The following is a 17299-nucleotide window of genomic DNA, read 5'->3' on the forward strand; positions in this document are numbered from 1 at the left end:
AAATCGTTGTCATTTGGAAATGAGATCGCACATAAGTATGAATCGAGATCGCGATTTTCTAACGATTAATCGTGCAGCCCTAATCTGAATGCAATGGAGCCATCGCTTTTCCACTATACCAGTTTCAATGCATTCTGGGAAGCCATGTTTATATCATCTTACAGCTTCTTTTGACGTATTTGTGCTGTGGCACAGTGCTCTCAACTACCCTGCTCCTTTTTGTGTTTTTTCTTAGAGGATTTGGTGAGCACATTGGCAAACCATTGCAAATTTCATACATCTTAAGCATTTCTTTTTACCTGGTGAATACAAGAACAGCAACCTTTTTCTTTTTGGTCTGTTTTTGGTCTCTACCAAATCCTGTGGGAAATTCCTGGTTCCTTAGCTGCTAAATGCTCCACTATATCCACCAGATGGTTTCTACCTGTAGCTTTCTGTCTTCTGTTTGATGCTGAACAGCTACTGTACAGTAAGTTTTTAAAAGTGAAAACACCAGCCTGCTGGGGGAAAAAACAGTCTTATGACAGCTTTGTTAATGAGCTGCAAGTTATTAGAAAGCTAATCAAGCTACAGATTTAGGCGATGATCCATCTGTGTGGGTGATCCTTTTTTATAATTAATGTTGTTTTCAGTGTCAGTTGTTTCACTTCTAATAAAACAATGATTAAATGTAAAATCTCTTTATACATGGGGTATTTTTTGACCTCATCTGTAGTCCTCCTTGTTGCATATTAGGATGCCATAAATCAAGCCAGAAAGACATTTAGCTGGTTTCTCCATTTATCAAATGGTGCTTTATTGAGACACAGAGTTCGTGAGCCATTCAGGGCTTCTTGTGTTAAAAATGTATTATTATTCTACTCCATATTTTTCCATGGCACCAAATGGACAGCTGTCTAAATAAGCACAATTTATACGACAGTTAAACAATTCTAAGTGCATTTCTTCTACACCGCACAATCTTAAAAGGTCCTTAAAAGGTTTAAGTTTGTTGGTGTGGTAGCAAGAAAAGAGAATGTGTGATCGGATCAATAAAGGTAAAGTTAATATGGAAATGAGCTCCTGATTGTTGTGGAGGCTGGGGAGTTGTATAGTCCTTGACTCGCACATTCAATTATGTTTTGTCCATCTGGAAGTCTAATTACATTCAGTCCTGTCCATTAACCTCATGTATCCTTGAAGAGTGACAGATTTTGATGTTAAATCCAGTTATTTATGTTGTCTTTCACAATTAATGTTGTTCTTTTTTTTAGTAGCTACATTTTTTTTGTAAAAGTCCTGGGAGTTTGTTTTGTGCTGAATGCGGCTTTTAATATACAAAAAATATAATGTCTGAATTGACTGACTTTGTACAAGCTGTGCATGACCATTAGACTACATGAGCTGGTGTGTTTCATGGTCTAATTTAGATGAATTCCAAATCTGTTACCTCAGTGTATCCATGTCATTTTGCAGACCAGTGTATATACAGTGTATTAGTTCTACAGTTGTTGGCTGCAGAGTTTTACTGTTCTTTGACGAGGTCCAAAGTTGGCATGGAAAAACCATCAGTGACTCGTCAGTGGAGGGTTTTTTCTTTTTGAAGAATTTTAAATATGTACTTTTGTTTAATTATTAATTTCGATCTCATCTCTCTCTGGTGTTGACCATGAAATATTAAGCATCAAAGATTCAAACTACATTAGAAATACTTGAAAAGCTTATAAAGGCCAAATATAGCATAAAAAACAGCACTTTGCCTGGTGTCCTTTGGCTGACATATGTAGGAAAAAGTAAAGTTTTCTGATTTTTATTAAATTACTCATTTAGATTAGAATCCAAACCCTTTTCCGACACAGGGTGCATCACATCCCAGACTTTATCTATTAAGTCCAGCTTTAGTCAGAATTAACTGGGGAGTGGTGCCTTCTTTATCTTTAGAATATCCTTGCAGTTCTTCAAAACAATCATCTTGTAGTGAGTTGAGCAACTTGTAAAGAGATGTGCGCAGCCGTATCTTAGCTATGCTTCATGCAGGTCAGACTACATGTTGAAAGTGATTAGGGATGGGTATCGTTTAGGTTTTATCCGATACCGGTGCCAAATCGGTACTTTTGAAACTGTGCCGGTGCTCAAACGGTGCTCAAACCGGTGCTTAAAGAATGGAGAACACAAAATTGGTCCAAAAACCTCTCATGTTCAGCTGGTTTTTGTAAAAAGATAACAATGTTAGCCTTTTCTGCAGCTATGGGGCATATATGGTATCACTATTGGCTGGAAGCAGTGCTTAAACAATGGAAAAAACACAAACTTTGTCCAAAAACCTCTCATGTTTAGCCGTTTCCCTCTTTTTCTTTGGTCATTTTAGCCTTTTTGGCCAGGGTGAAGGGAGTATCTGCCATCAAACAAGAAGACAGCCGCATGTAGCTATGATGATGTTTGCTAGTTCACCTTACCTGCATTAATGTAATAACGTGGTTAGCCTACTCAACGTAAATTACACACGAACAACATTAAGCTACTCACACAGAGAAGAACGGCTGCTGCTGCCATCATCATCCTCATCATTTCTGCTACACTGGCAGGGCTAGGGGCCAGGACTCTCCTCTTCGTGTTTTTGGGGATGTTGCTAACTCCGGGTCTGATAACAGGCACCACACCCGCAGTAGATGCGCTCGGTGTGAGGTCTCGCAGCAAGCTATCAAATACAGCGCATTTCTTGGCTTTAAAAAAAAAAAAAAAACCGCTATGCATTGCCAGGTGTTTCATCGGATTTGAGGTGTTACCTCCTTTGACAGTATCACAGTATCAGCTTAAAGCACTTGTTGCAGGCTGCTGAGTTTGCATATTTTGCTGTGAAGTACAGCCAGACTTTTGACCGCTTCGCCTTGGACATTTTTAATCTGTAGCTCTGCTCTAAAAGAACGTACGTACCTGGACCCGCCTACTATCCTCGGAAACGTAAAATGATTGGCTAGAAGTGTATCACAGCTCAGGAAAAAAAAGCACCGAAATAAAGCACCGAAATGTGCGCTGCTTTTCGGTCTGGTTACTACCGTTTATGTCAGAACCGGACACCGGTACCCATCCCTAAAAGTGATGCATAAATCTGTATGTAAAGTTACCGTAGCAACTTTTCCAGAAAAGTGACGAAGGTGGTTATTTGTAGGTTGAAGCCAACACATTCAGGTGCTACCAGATTAACTGGAAGGAACGTGCACAGATACATGGAGTACATAAGTCACACTGTGTTAAAAGGTATTTAACTCACGCCTCCGCCTCTTAAGATTGTCAGTATGAGAGCAAGTCCTCAGGATAAATAAAGATGGAGGTATCATCTGTGTTTATGGACAGCAGCTGCAGACAGGGCGGAGGGAGGGTGGAGGGGAGGACTACAATGATTGCACTGACTGTTTATTTTTATCAGGGCATTAGCAGATTAGGCACTCAAACTAACAAGGTCATCAAACTGATGGCTGAGAGTAGCAGACCTCTGCTAAGCGGCTGGCCGAGAGGGGAGATTTGGTGCGATATAGTGGGTTTCACTTTACTCGTGCTCTCTGGCCATCACCAGGGACTGACTTTATTAGTGCTTTTAATGATCTGAAGGGCACAGAGATATAATTTGTTTAGAGATTCCCTACAAGCAACCGCGGTGCAAAAGCTTTACTGTATTGTGCTGACACATTGCCACATGTTGTTAAGTGTCTTAGAAACATTCGAGGGGTCAGTCTGCTTTTGTTGTAATGTTATAGGGCATCTACTGAGTAGCTTTAAACCTTTTCAGACAGCTTTCTGAATGATTTGCTAAAGAAGATTTCATTTGGTGTTTAATTCCTGAAAAGGTTTCTCACTTAACTCTCTAGATAATACCAAAGGCTTTTCCGAACTATAAATATCAAAACAGCTCACAGACGTGCTGTGATAATAAACAGTCGGGGTAACCTCCCCTGCTATCCTCTTCCACTCGCCTGCATTTTCAGCAATTTCCCCCTCTCCCCAGTGCCGAAATGTTGTGTGATGCGAGCTATAACAGTCATTGTCCCTAAGGTGTATTAAGGTGCAGAAGTCTATAGGGTTCTGAGGCTGTGGTGCAGGAACTATTGGCACTCGGTTACAGTGCACATCATCGTCCATTAAGATAGACATGGTTCAATGGGGCAGCAAGCATTAGAGGTCAATCAGAGTAGCAAGCCCTTCTTAAAGTAGCAGCACGAGTGCAGTTTGAGCACTCTTTGCCAAGCAGAGCACAAAACACTCCTTCTGGTGTACAGATTCTTTCTACTCCTACAGTATGACCTTTTACACCTTTATTATCTACTTTTTTAGCTGAGCTCTCTATCCCAAAGGTGTATTAAGGCACTGTATTTTTTTTTTTTTTTTTTTTTTTTTTAGAGAGCCAATGGATTTTAGGAGCGTGTTGATAAGCTCCCAAAGGTTCTCTACTGACTGCTGTGTAGCTACCTTGAGTATTTGTGTAGAATATTGCAAAATTCAGCCTAATGTATCACCTCGTATTGTAACTTTCTTTATGACAGGTCTGCGGTGTACCAAGTGTAATCTTCAATTGTTTTTGTTTGTCAGTATAAGTAGCATAAGATAATGGAAAGCAATTTAGCATATCCCCTATTGTTTTTCTTCTCTCTTTTTTTAACTGTAAAGTGTAGTTATTGATGTGTGGCTTAGGATTGTCTTTCTAGTGTTTGGGGAAGACACCACCCACAGCAAAGCATCAACACAAGGGAAACAGAGACTAACAGAACATCTATAAATAGTTTGAGGTTAGGGGCTCTGGGGAAATCTCACAGCCTGAATAACAACTTGTTTTCCTTGTATAATATGTGGAACTAGTAGTATGCCTTTTGCTACTTAACTGGATTGTATGTCTAGGAGCATTTATTTTTGCTCAGCCTAATGCATGCTGCATTTGAGCATTTGAAAGCAGGATAGTAAGTACCCAAAGCTAGCGTTTTGGTCACAGCTTTCAACATTGTGCTGAGTTGTAAACATTATATTACAAGTACACTGCACAGGTTGCTAGCTTCTCTTTCTTTTTTTCCTTTTTTTTTTCCCTTTCTGGGCTGATCTCACAAGCTTGTGTTTGGCCAGAGGCTGACTCATTGGTATTTGGGTGGGAATCTCGGTGGCTGAGCTGTTGATGACAGCCTCTCAGTTTGTTGTCAGGTTTCCCTTTGCTGTGAGATAAGATTTATGACTATGGAGAGGGTTGGTGAGAGAGAAATCCTCGTAGGCTCAGCTTAGCTTATCTGGATTTCTGCTCCCAGCACAGCTTCTCTCGCTGTCGGGCGCAAGTGGATGACCTTGACAAGAATGTGGCTTATTTTTGTAATAGATACTGTTGTTGTCAATTGACCTATGGTCAGAACGAGGGGGATGGGAAAAGAGAAAAAGGAAAAAGAGATGATAGTTTTAATCTGCCCACATATTTACAGTGTTGCAACAGAAATGAATAGCAGTAGAGTTACTCATTTAATCAACTGTTAACAGAAACGGGAAATAACAGGTGGATCAAAGAATAAAATGCTTGTTAGAAGTCATGCTGGTACAGTATGCGGCACTACAGAGAGCTTAAAACATCTTCCATTTACTAGGATAGCCTAATATCACATATCATTTATTTGCCTCAAGGAGCTTTCCACTTTGTAGAGGATACAACAACATTAATATCCTCAATAAGTTGAGTTATTAAGTGTTGCTCATAATCTAGCCACAAACGACTGATTTAGAAACCACAGATGATCTTATGAAACAACCAGCCTAACAAAGAGAATAGTTTTTGTTGTATAGTGGACAATAGTTGCATTTTACCCGGCCATAGGCATTCAAAACATTTGGCTGTAGTAAACATAAAGGGATATTCAGGTTACCCTGCCTCTACATGAGGGCTTTCATTCCTCATACCAGCCCGCCCCACTTATGCACATAACCCAACCCCCACCACGTCCTCTAACAAACAATACCAGACCTAGGCTCAATGCAGCTAGCTGAACCAGAGAAGAGACGAAGGAATTAGGTTGACAAGGTCAAGCTGAACCAAGACAAGAGGATGTTAGCCATTCAATCAACTAAGCATCTGGCCCGCCTGAGAAATCTCTGAACTAAATGGGTACAAATGATTCCCCCACAGGGATGTAACAGTTCAGACAAAAAGATTGTGTCCTCATTACAGTGCAGTTGGACAATCGTTAGATCCTTAAAAGGTGGCTCCTCATTTTAATTTCCGCTTGTTATCCTAAATTGTTGTCCAAAGCATGACCCAAGGCTTTAATGTAGACTCGACATATTTAGACCACATGATCAACAGATCAGTTATATGTTTTTATATTTTCTGCCTGTTTAGACAATCGGATAGCATTTGGCTAGTCAACATAACACAGTCTTCAAGATAGCTTGTACTAAAGAAGTAAGGAGCCACAACCCTGTGGTGTTATACGGCAGCTGATCACAGTGTTAAATGGATAAGACTTTTTCCTCTGTGTGACTTTGCTTTTGTGAACAAATTAGGCCACTGCTTCATAAGTGAGCAAATTGGTAAGCTCTACTTATCCTGGCTCAGTCCTCTACCCTGCGGTCCCTATGTGCCTTCTGTCTTTTTATATCACTTTTACTTGCCGTCATGTAGCTGGTAGCAGTGGGAACAGTCTCCTGACTAATGTATGTTGTCCTTTCATCAGTGAGTGCAGATGTCTCCACAGGTAAGCCTCTCATGCTCTCACAAGAGGTTTCTCTCTGACAAAGCTTTGCATGCCTTTTTTTTCAGTATAATCAAAGGCCTTGGTAAAATAGTAGCTCTGATTTGCAGCATACAGCTATAATTTGTCACACTGAAAAGATGTTAAATTTGATTACCACTGAAATTTATACAAATGCGAAAGCATTACATGTCATTCTAATAGCTGAGCTGTATTTCACAGCTGTGGACGAGGGCTTTGAGATGAAAGTCGACTCGGTGCTGCATATGAAGCTGGTGCCTTTAAAGACATTTTTCATGTTTATGACTCGTCTTTAACAGTTCCCAAATGTGGCAGCGTTGCATCATAAAAAACGAGCCGTAATATTAAGTGTTAAAATCTGGGCTTGCTTGGATCGGACCTCGAATCACATTTTCTTTGAGATGTTTACAAATAAAATGTTTGGAAAAAGGAGTCTGTTTTCTTTTTAGGCTTCTAAGCTGAAAACAAATGAAGTCCAGCTTCATTCCTCTAGTGTGCCGTATATTTAAAAAAATGATGTCACTTCTGTGCAAGGTGCAGGGCTGTAATGTTAAGGAGTCATATGGCAAGACAATAACTGTTTAGACTGAGTTCCTGGCTCACTCATTATAGCGCCAAAGAGCTTGTAGGTCATGGGTGACCGACTTCATCGCAGCTTTGTTTCCTCTCTGTATTATTTATGCGTGGTTAGTTTTTCCTGAAAGCGCAATTAGCAGCTAAAACTGAGAAGAGTTGCCTAGAAACTGAGTGGCTTTTGCCAGCTGGTGGTCTACAATAGATGTCAGATGTTCCTGTTTGTGTTTTCTCTCTCAGTTTCTGCGATTCATCTGAGCTTCAAAGAGAATGACAGTGTGGTTTTAGAAAAGGAATTAGTCCAGTGTGCAGTGTTTGAAAACAATTGGATAGACCTTCAGGACTTGAAAGGGAATCCAGTCATTTTATGTGTCTTTTTCTTTTGTTGGTATGTGTGTCTCCTGGCTGTTTTTGAACAATTTAGTAATCTAATTAGATGAGGCTTGAGGATTTGTTTTCAATTGTGGCTTAATGCTGATAGCCATGTTACTTCAATGATCTCAGTAATGCAACTCGCTCTCTAAAAGCCGCCCAGCGACGGTATGCTGATCATTAGACTTCGTATACCCGTCGTCTTGATTGGTTAGAATTTAAATGCTGCTGTTCTTAAATTCATTATGTTTCGATTCGACAATGCTGCGCAGATTACATGTCCCAGTGGAGGAGCGTAATCTCGACTGGCCTTCGACCTCAGTAACTCACCAAAGATGTTGACAGGCTTTGCCCCTGGAGTCAAAAAGAATTACATAGTTGAAGCCGGCTCACTTAACTTCGCCAAGCTGAGAAGTCAGCAAAGACTCCTTTTTTTTTTTACTTAATGGTTCATTGTCAGAAAGAATTACATGTTCTTCTTTCAAGACAGATTTTTTTCTCTCCCTTTCTTTTGATGTCGAAAATGATGTTTTATTTCTACTGCTTTAGTAGGCTGGAAATTCTTGGGGGTTATATACATCAGTCACTGTTGGTGACTTTAGGTCTCAACGTATTCACCAACAGCATTTGTAACTATGCACACGTTATCTCGCTTACTACTTTCCACTTTCAGAGAATAATTCAAGTTTCTAAAATGATACCCCAGTAATGATGCTATCATGTTATACCAGTTCAAAACTCAATATGTTGCTAGGATACATCATGATATCTGCTAGAAGTGAAGAAGAGGGGGCAAAGTCCCAAAAGGCAAAAAGAACGTCTTGTGTATTTAGTCTGTGCTTCGAGATGTCAGCGTTTGTGTATTATCATTATTCTCAATTTTAATAACGTGTCATTTAAATTAATTAGCTCTCTGCTCTCCCCCACTGTCTGTGTGGTTTGCCAATTTCCCACTCTAGGTCAGTTAACTTAATTTGACTTTGCCCTCATTCATTTGGTAAAAATATCATCACAAAGAGTCATAAAGTAGTGATTCTGATTGGTAAAGTTGGGGAGGTGGGCCGTGGGGGTCCCTTGACCATTAATAAAATAATGAGATTTGTCACCAGTGTACCAATCAGGTATCACAAGAGGAGGTGATGCTGTGTATTACCATATCAATATTTTTCTCCCGCCTTCACTTTTCGCACAACGGTCTCCTTGGGTTGGTGTAACACAGGCCAGCTGGCATAAACAAAATTGCAGCAGTGCGGCTTTCACTTCTTCTGAAGCACTGCTGCTAATGTTAGGACAGAGAATGAGAGACACTAGGGAGTTTGTTTCCCTCTTCCAGCATGAACAGAAAGTAATATCTACTTCACTAAGTCATTGTTAAGCTAGCTGACATACTATCTACTGTAATATACTGAACATAAGTGAATTTTTCCTAAATAACTACAGTACGTGGTAATAAAATTGACCACTTCCTTTTTCTTTTTTTTTTTAAACTTTAAAATTCTACTAATGATTTCAGGTTGCTGCTTTGTGTAAAAACAGTTAATTACTAACAAGATATGTCAGCTGACTGTATGTTTACTGCTTATTTCTAAGAATTATGTAAAAAAAATTTTTTAAATCATCTACATTTCTGTCAATGTTAATCAACCTCCCACTGACACAATCTGCTTGCATTTCTTTCCTCTTTCTTTTGTTGTGTGCAGTACCTACTCATAAAGCTTTTATAAAGGTTTTTTTGTTTTTGTTTTTTTTTAAAGAGGGATACGATAACCCACTCCTGCCATCAGTCCACATGATTCAGTATTCACAATCTCGCCTGACTCAAAGACCCTGCTTCTAACGAGGGTTACGCTGCTTGTGTTTTCTCGCAGACACTTAGGAAGAAAAATCGCCAACAAAGTAAATTGTGTGATTTAGCTGTCAAGCACATTGAACTGTTGTTGCACACATGATTCTCTGTGACCTGCTTGTACAAGTGGGACAGTAATGGCAAAAAAACATTAACAGATGTTTTTGTGTGTACAAAGAGACATTTGACTAGGCTTATATTGATTGAGTATATTGACAATTAGCTAAAGTGTATGGATTTGAAGACGTCTTTTTTTTTATACACAACAGCCTGCAATCTGTAAAATCCTTCCTACGTCTTCTCCCAGCTGACTGTATATCATATTTAGCTTGGTCCGCTGTTACGATCTGCTGCCATTTATTCATTCCCGTGTGCATCAGCAGTGTCTGTGACCCTCATTTTAGCAAACTGCCTAACAGAATGGGGAAAAAGCATGTTAATGACAGCAGCTGCAACATGACAGCTTTATTGACCTTTTAAAGGAAATGTTAAAAGAGAAAGTTACCCATCGGCCCTATCTCCCACTGGAGCTGATCAGATCCTTTCTCACTGGCTGCTGTCAGTGATCATAAGTTAAAATGAAAATACAGGCTGTCCTTGTAGCAACTTTAACGTTACTGTCACTGGGGCATTTTAAAGGATCTCACAGTCGGGGGTTGTAGCTGTTTTACTTGCACTCAAGTGTCTACAGTTATAATAGTCAAGTGTGTGTGTGTGTGTGTGTGTGTGTGTGTGCCTCATCACCGATTATAGCCAAGACAACTTAGTCACTATAATACTGCAGTGTAATCCTTTTAATAATCGCCGCCCAAGCTCAGTGCTCAGTTTTTTTAATCCCAACTCTGATAAACAAGTTAAAGCTGAAGTTAAATGCGTCCAGTTAAAAGTGCAGCAAGCATCCATCTGCCACAGCTGATTTATTGTGTGAACACTGGAAATCCAGGCAGAGTTCCCCTTAAGTCAGCACTCTTGAAATATGCACAAGAGCAGTCCTGGATTTTGGGGATTTTTGCCAGCGAGTTAAACATTATTATTGCCAGTTTTGGCTTTCTTGTAGAGCTGGCACAAGGTTTGAGTTAAGAAAAGGTTTGCGTGACACTTGAGCGTTGTGGTTTTTTTAGGAGAGATTTCCAAATCCTTCTGTGAAGTCTAGCAAGGAGGGAAGAAATCATAGAATTTAGCATTGGCTGAGAGTCGGGTAGAGCCTTGTAATCTGGCAAGTTATGTAGTTCGGTTGCATGTGGGGTTTTTTAAAAGGCTGGACACAGGGCATTTCAGTGTGTGGTTTTGCATTCTCCAGCCTCAGAGAGAAAGTACTTTTGTTCACTCATCCATAGACAGAACCTGGAAGTGGAGAATTATATTCATGCACTTTCAAAACTGCTCCAGTTTCCACTGTGATTCTGCTTTTTTTGTTTAAAAAAATACAGTTACCTAGTAAATGTTTTTTTTATTTTTATTATATAGTTGCATTATACAGAGTGGCTCATCACCTGCTGTATGTTTCTGACAGTTGAAATGAAATACTTTCCCTCCCCTGCTTGGTAACAGAAAAAAATTAAGCCAAAACTCATCTCAGCAAGGTTTTACTTAATCTGAAAATATAGCACGAGACTGTGGAATTAGAGCAGGGCGATATGGCCAAAAATATTTATCACGATATATATTTGAAAATTTGCGATAACGATATAACCGACGATATAATTGATGCGAGACAAAATACAACTCCACAACATTACTAGCGCAAAAAGACAACCTTCCATTTATTTTCACTTAAACAAGAAGCTGGTTTTTATGTACATTAAAGCTTTATAAAAATGTAACAGTGCAAATGCAAATTCCTTGCTGAAAGTTTAACCAAAAGGCATTTCCAGTAGAAATGGGCTGACATATCCTGAGCATAACCATGTATAATATCCACTGAAGTTAAAAAGAGGTGCTTTGCAACATTAAACTGCAGTGTGCAGTACGCATTTTTCGGACCATAAGGTGCACGGGATTATAAGGCACATTAAGCGAAACAAAGCAGTCAGATAAATCAAACTTTATTAAACTCATTCTTCTTGCTTCCTCCACTTCTGTACCATTGATTCATTAATGTTGAATTCTCTGGCAGCTGCTCTATTCCCATGTTGTTGCAGTATATTAATGACTAACCTCGTATTGTGGATGGATTATCTCAGTTGTTCTCCTGACTGAAGTTTGGTCCGTTTACAGCATCCTGCCATGCGATTGCATTTGTCTCTAACCATGAAGAACCTTCACGTTAACTTTTATAAGTGGAAAAGTGTTAGTGTTCGTCCTCCAGCTTCACTGTTTATGTTATGCTAACATAGCTGTGTCGCTAGCGATCACGTAGCACATCATTATATACCAGCTAGCCCAACTTCAGTAACCCTACAAACGTCACTGCTGTTTAGTTTCCTGTCTTCATTTATGTTGGAAGTGATAGCAGAGCTGTACGTTTGATTTTTTTCAGAAATCTCTCAGTCAGAACATGCAATATCATGCTTAGGTAACTAGCGAAACTAGCGAGCTAACTTCCGCTAGCTTCCTGCTAACTTCTAACTCCGTTAAATGTAATAACTTTTGTTTTCATGGATGCCTGGAAGTTAAACTTTATAGTTACACCTGGTAAAGCAGCAATGCTGATCATTTTATTAAAGATGAAAGAATTTAGTCAGTTTTTAACTCTAAGTGATGCTGCAGTGTTGTTTGACCTGAAGAATACGGAGTTTAGGACCCAGATTACTCCCAGATTTAAGAGCATCTTAGTCCGACAAATACGACAATAACAACGGCCGCTTGCATGTTCTGCAAAAAATGTGCTTTGTCGTGTATCTGACGGACAAACACCAAACCAGTTCCACATCACGGAAGTTGCACCATTTTTACAAACCAATTCTGGTTCATCTGTTTCACTCAACAATCGGCCATGTGCGTATGAAAACAAAGGCACTGCGCATGCGCGTTTTACTCCCATTCTATCGCGATATTTCATTTTCCTATCGTTGCCTAACATTATACCGGTATTACCGTGAACGGTATAATATGGCCCAGCCCTATGTGGAATTCAAGTTCATTAATGGAAATTATAATTGTTCTGGGAATCACCAGCAGTCAGTGTTCTTCATACAAATAATTAGAGAGGTACAATGATTAAAAGGCTTCTGATACTCCTAGAAACCAGGGGAATCCTTGAACCCCACTCTGCTGTGACACTCAACCTGCGTTTTCCATAATTCATTACTAGAGCCTTTCATTAGCCTCCTATAACTCAACACATGCACAAATGCACGTCGTTTTAGCTAAAATAATGTTGTTTTCAAATATGTAGAAAAATATGAAGAGAAGAAGGCTACAATCATTATTACTTGTTAAATTGAAAAGGATTAATTGGACATTTGTATTCCAGAATAATGGTTTGCAGGACTTGTATGCAATATAGCAAAGGTGGGTCAGTCTGTATGAGTAAATAATTAATAATGAAGTGGCTGATTAAAGCACATGTCCCACGAACTGTTTTATCAGTCATTTTTACTGCAGGTTTTAATTGTGTGGACCTCATAGTAGTTTCATTGCGATAAGCCGGTTATTGCCAGACCATAATGTGGTCGACTAGCTTTGGCCAGAAATGTATCCAAGATGTCAGCTCCTAAATTGTGGACACAGTTTAGGAGCAGTTTGAGAGTTGAGTCCGTAGGCCGTGCATGAACCTGTTTATCACCTTTCACCGTTTGCTGTCACTCTGAGGGAGGGTTTATTGTGCGGTCTTGTCTGCAGCCCTGTGCGTCTCCATAAGGCCTGAGAACAGCGTGCGGTGACAGCTTGGGTGATTACCTGTCCTGTCTCATTGTCTCAGTTGGCCTGCAGCTTGGCCACATCATGCATCAGAAACTGACACACAGTGATTACTATGTCGTTAGCCCTGAGAGTCTGTCGCTCTCTGCACTCATTAATTTGCTCTTCCTCTGAGCACTGGGAGAAATGGACTATCCACGCTGATTTCACTAAACCATGAAATATAAAGCTTCTATGATGACATGTCTTGAGCTAATGTTAGATTTCATTGAAGACTGTTTGGTTTTTAAAGCACTCGATTCACAACAGAGCGCGAGTCTTTATTTTGTGATTGATGCACTTCACACAGAATAATTCATAGTGTGCATTAGGGCTGGGCGATAGTCCTCAAATCAAAATCACGATTAATAGAATGTTTTACCCCGATTTCAATTAATAAACAGTTATTGTTACACACGCATCATAGTCCTCATAGTTCACTATGTTTGTACTGTATACTCAACTGCAAATGCTAGGATACTTTTTAGCTAATATGATGCACTCCTGGTGGTGGTATTACCTTCGGTCACTAAAGCAATTTTTAGCACAGCTTTCTGCTTTCTGTTTAATGTTGTCTTTATTGATGCCAAAAATGTATCCGAACAACAGACACAGCTTTTTTTTATTTGGCACAAACGGCTGGAGTTGTTCCAACTGGCTCAATGTTTGACTTTCATTCAATGATGTTTCCGTGTCGCGGACTGAATGGGAAAGAGTCACGTGACAACTCTTTGTAGTATGTTTTAAAGGGGATAGTATATAATGGGGCAAATATTAATAGAGTTTAAAAACAACGCCAGCAAGATTCCATCAATTTGAGGCTCTGAATGTTGGTTCATTTTCTATTAATTGTCCAGCCCTAGTTTATATTTTAAAAGTCCCCCTTAAAGGCACAGAGACATGGGGAAATGAAAATGCTAATGGTTTTAATTCATGTTTGGCACAGATTTTTCAGTGTTTTTTGTGAGGCGAGTTATAAAAGCAGTTCAACTGTGATAGCCCAAAATGCAAAAAAGCAGAAAAACATAGTGGCATTTGCAGTAATTGAGCATCATGGTGGTTTTGGATGTAACCCCCTCATTTCATGAAGCATTGCTGGCTGTGAAAAGCTCTACCTAAGTAAAGTGGTGCTTTGAACAGCATTCAGAGCATGATCAGTGTTGAGAAGGCATTATATTGTTTACCGTGGTGAACACTGTTTAGCACGGTAATATTCGATTTGAACAAATGCAACATTTGCGTGGTACCATGGTAATATCAGCAGCAAATGTAACTGGATAAAAAGCATCGATGTGGCTCATGTCATTACTGTTGCGGGTACTTGTTTGAAAAATTACACTAAAGTAGGATTCATCATCTGGAAACGATAAATGTTGGTTTTGTGCTCGTCCCTTTAGTAGAGTTTAGTTTCCCAACACTTCAGCTGTTTCATTCTCAGATAAAATGGTGGACGGACATCCCTAAGATGTAAGCGGTAACTTCACCATCTGCAGCACCGACTTGTTGTAGTTCTCTACATCGTTTTCAGCTCGGAGCAGTAAGTAGATTAGAACAATTATTTAAAGGGTGTACAGGCTTATAATCCAACGTGTCAATTGTTGTTTTGTCTTCTAAGTCTAATAGGATCCAGCATTGGCAGCATATTCCCAAGCACTGAGTGGTTTATGCCCAATTAATAAATGTGCGGTGCTGGCTGCGGCGTGGCATTCCTCCTGCAGTTCAGTGCTAATGATTTGGAGCGCTTTAATGTCGACTACCTTGAATAAAGAGCGCTAAGCTTGGTGTCACTCCGGCCCTTAAATCACCATCACTCTTCCTCTGTGCCTCTTTCCCACCTACACATTTTTCAGCCTGCAGTTCTCTCTTCCCCTCAGATGTTCTCATCGGCTCCCTCCCTTGCTGTCCTTTTCATTTTCCTTCTCCGTGTCGGCCCACTGTCTCTTCATTACTGTCACAGAGTGTCAGAACAGGTGGAATCAATTACTGACCCCGAGCAGCCCACTCCTTTGCCACAACTAGCTCTTTAATTGAGGAAATTAATGAGTGATCAGTCTGCGAGATGATTTGGTGTCACGAGCGTCGCTTCGCAGTGTGCGAGGGAGGAAAGCTCGGGGAGGGATTGTTTGGCCGACCTCGTATAACAAATACGGTCCTTTTCAGATTTCCACTTCTGCCTTCCCTGCCTGCTAATCACCACTGAAGCGAGGAAAAACACAGCAGTGCATTGCTAACTGCTGCATCACGCTTTCTGTAACCAAGCTAGCTTTTAAAGTCCACTGAAATACCAGAATGTCCTCGATGCATTCAGCGCTTTGTTCACTTCCTCTCATTGTGGCATCCGCTGGTCTGAGACTCAACATCTGGCCCGTATCTGTTTAGAGAGTGGTTCTGAAGTGTGTTTCTATTTCTCTGAACCTCCACTTCTTCCTTCACAGATGGAATCTCCTGTCTCCACGCCAGCTCCACCCCCCCTCCACCTCCTGGCCACAGTAGGCAACAGTGAGATTGCCTCACCATGCGAGCAGATAATGGTGCGCACACGCTCGGTGGCGGTGAACACATCAGACGTGGCCCTGTCTACCGAACCGGAGTGCTTGGGGCCCTGTGAGCCTGGAACCAGTGTCAATCTTGAAGGCATAGTGTGGCAGGAAACTGAAGACGGTAAGTGGAGCAGTTTAACGTGCTGCTTTGTAAATCTCTTCCCTTTAAAACAAATAAGCTGTGGATTGTGGAGTTAAAGAAAATAGGTAAAAACATATGGGATAGGTTTTCTTTCTTCCTTTTATTTACAAAGCCAGAGCAGCTATGTGTTTGCATATTAACATCAAAGAGCTATTGGTTTTTCAAAGCTTTAGTGAATCTTCTGTCATTTAAAAAAAATCATCTTGCTGTCATTACTGTACATATTTGCCTCCTAAAATGTAATTGGATATGCTCAGACAGCCTCAGGAAATGGTTGTTGTTGGTGGTACTAATGCGTGCTTTACCAGCGCACATGCTGCGTAATATTGCCAAGAAGAATAGTAGTTGGCAGGCAGTTCTTAGGTGGCCTTGATTTCTTTGTTTTTGTTCGGGAGGGGGGGGGATATTTTTCTTTTTTTCTTAGTACGCAGACAGAAGTTTGTTGCACAGAGATATCTGTTCTGCAGCAACATGCCTCAAACACAAAGCACTTTTTCTTTTTTCCTTTGTTTTTTTTTTGTTTTCCGCAAGCCTGCCAGTTGGGAAAATAGTGGGCTCCTTTTCTGCAGTGCAGTCCGAGGGAAATCTTATACACTCTGAGTTTTCCTCCCTTTGATCGAAAACCTCATACAGCTCATTTAATTTTAAGATGTATCACTATCACACCATCAGGTTCTGCTGGTTCTGAAGAACTGCCCCCCCCCACCCCCCACTTTATTTTTTTTCCTTTTGTGGATGTGAAATAATGCAAACACCTAATCTTCAAAGCAGCTTGCTCTCAGTCTCTCTGCGGGCATGCTGAGTACAAATCGCCCACACATCCACAGAGCTGTTTGTTGGTTCGCTTGGAGGAACCAAACAGGGAAAAAAAGGTCCCTGCCTCATCAACATTCCCAAAGCACAGTCCCTGCTATTGAGTGGCTTTTCTCCCCTCTCTTTCCTCTTTTTTTTTTTTTTTGATTTTTGCTCTGTACTGCAGCTCTTTTCTGTTACCAAGCATCCAGCCAGTCGCCCCTTGACTCTTGTTTCCAAGCAAACTGAGAGAGAGCGAGTGCAAGGCAAGGGGGTTATGGCAGGGTGGGGGTGGTGGTGCGGCTGCGAGGGGGAGGGGTGGACAAGGCTACTTCTGTTAGTGACACAAACATGGCTCCGAGCCAGCACCAGTACTATGTTTGCGCTCCCTCATTCTCTGCCTCCCACGGAGCGGTTGAGCCTCCCTCTCTCGAGCGCGCACGCCCTGCCCCCTTCCCTTTCCCCAACTGAGCCTGTCCTT

The 17299-nt window shown here is 40.6% G+C and overlaps 1 protein-coding gene across 5 annotated transcripts in view; it reads left to right on the forward strand.

The window, feature by feature from the left end:
• The window catches only part of znf609b (zinc finger protein 609b), an 82003-nt gene that overhangs the window by 41092 nt on the left and 23612 nt on the right, over positions 1-17299 (forward strand). For all 5 annotated transcript variants that reach the window (XM_086292980.1, XM_086292961.1, XM_086292970.1 and 2 more), the window contains one exon: positions 15780-16005. In XM_086292980.1, the coding sequence (XP_086149106.1) occupies positions 15780-16005 (226 nt within the window). The remainder of the gene's footprint in view (positions 1-15779; positions 16006-17299) is intronic.

Source organism: Aulonocara sp. 'chitande type north' Nkhata Bay, linkage group LG1 (assembly GCF_057382095.1).
Source record: "Aulonocara sp. 'chitande type north' Nkhata Bay isolate Kocher_YH1m ecotype deep benthic linkage group LG1, A_spYH_male_GT1.1, whole genome shotgun sequence".
In the NCBI taxonomy this organism is placed as follows: Eukaryota; Metazoa; Chordata; class Actinopteri; order Cichliformes; family Cichlidae; genus Aulonocara; species Aulonocara sp. 'chitande type north' Nkhata Bay.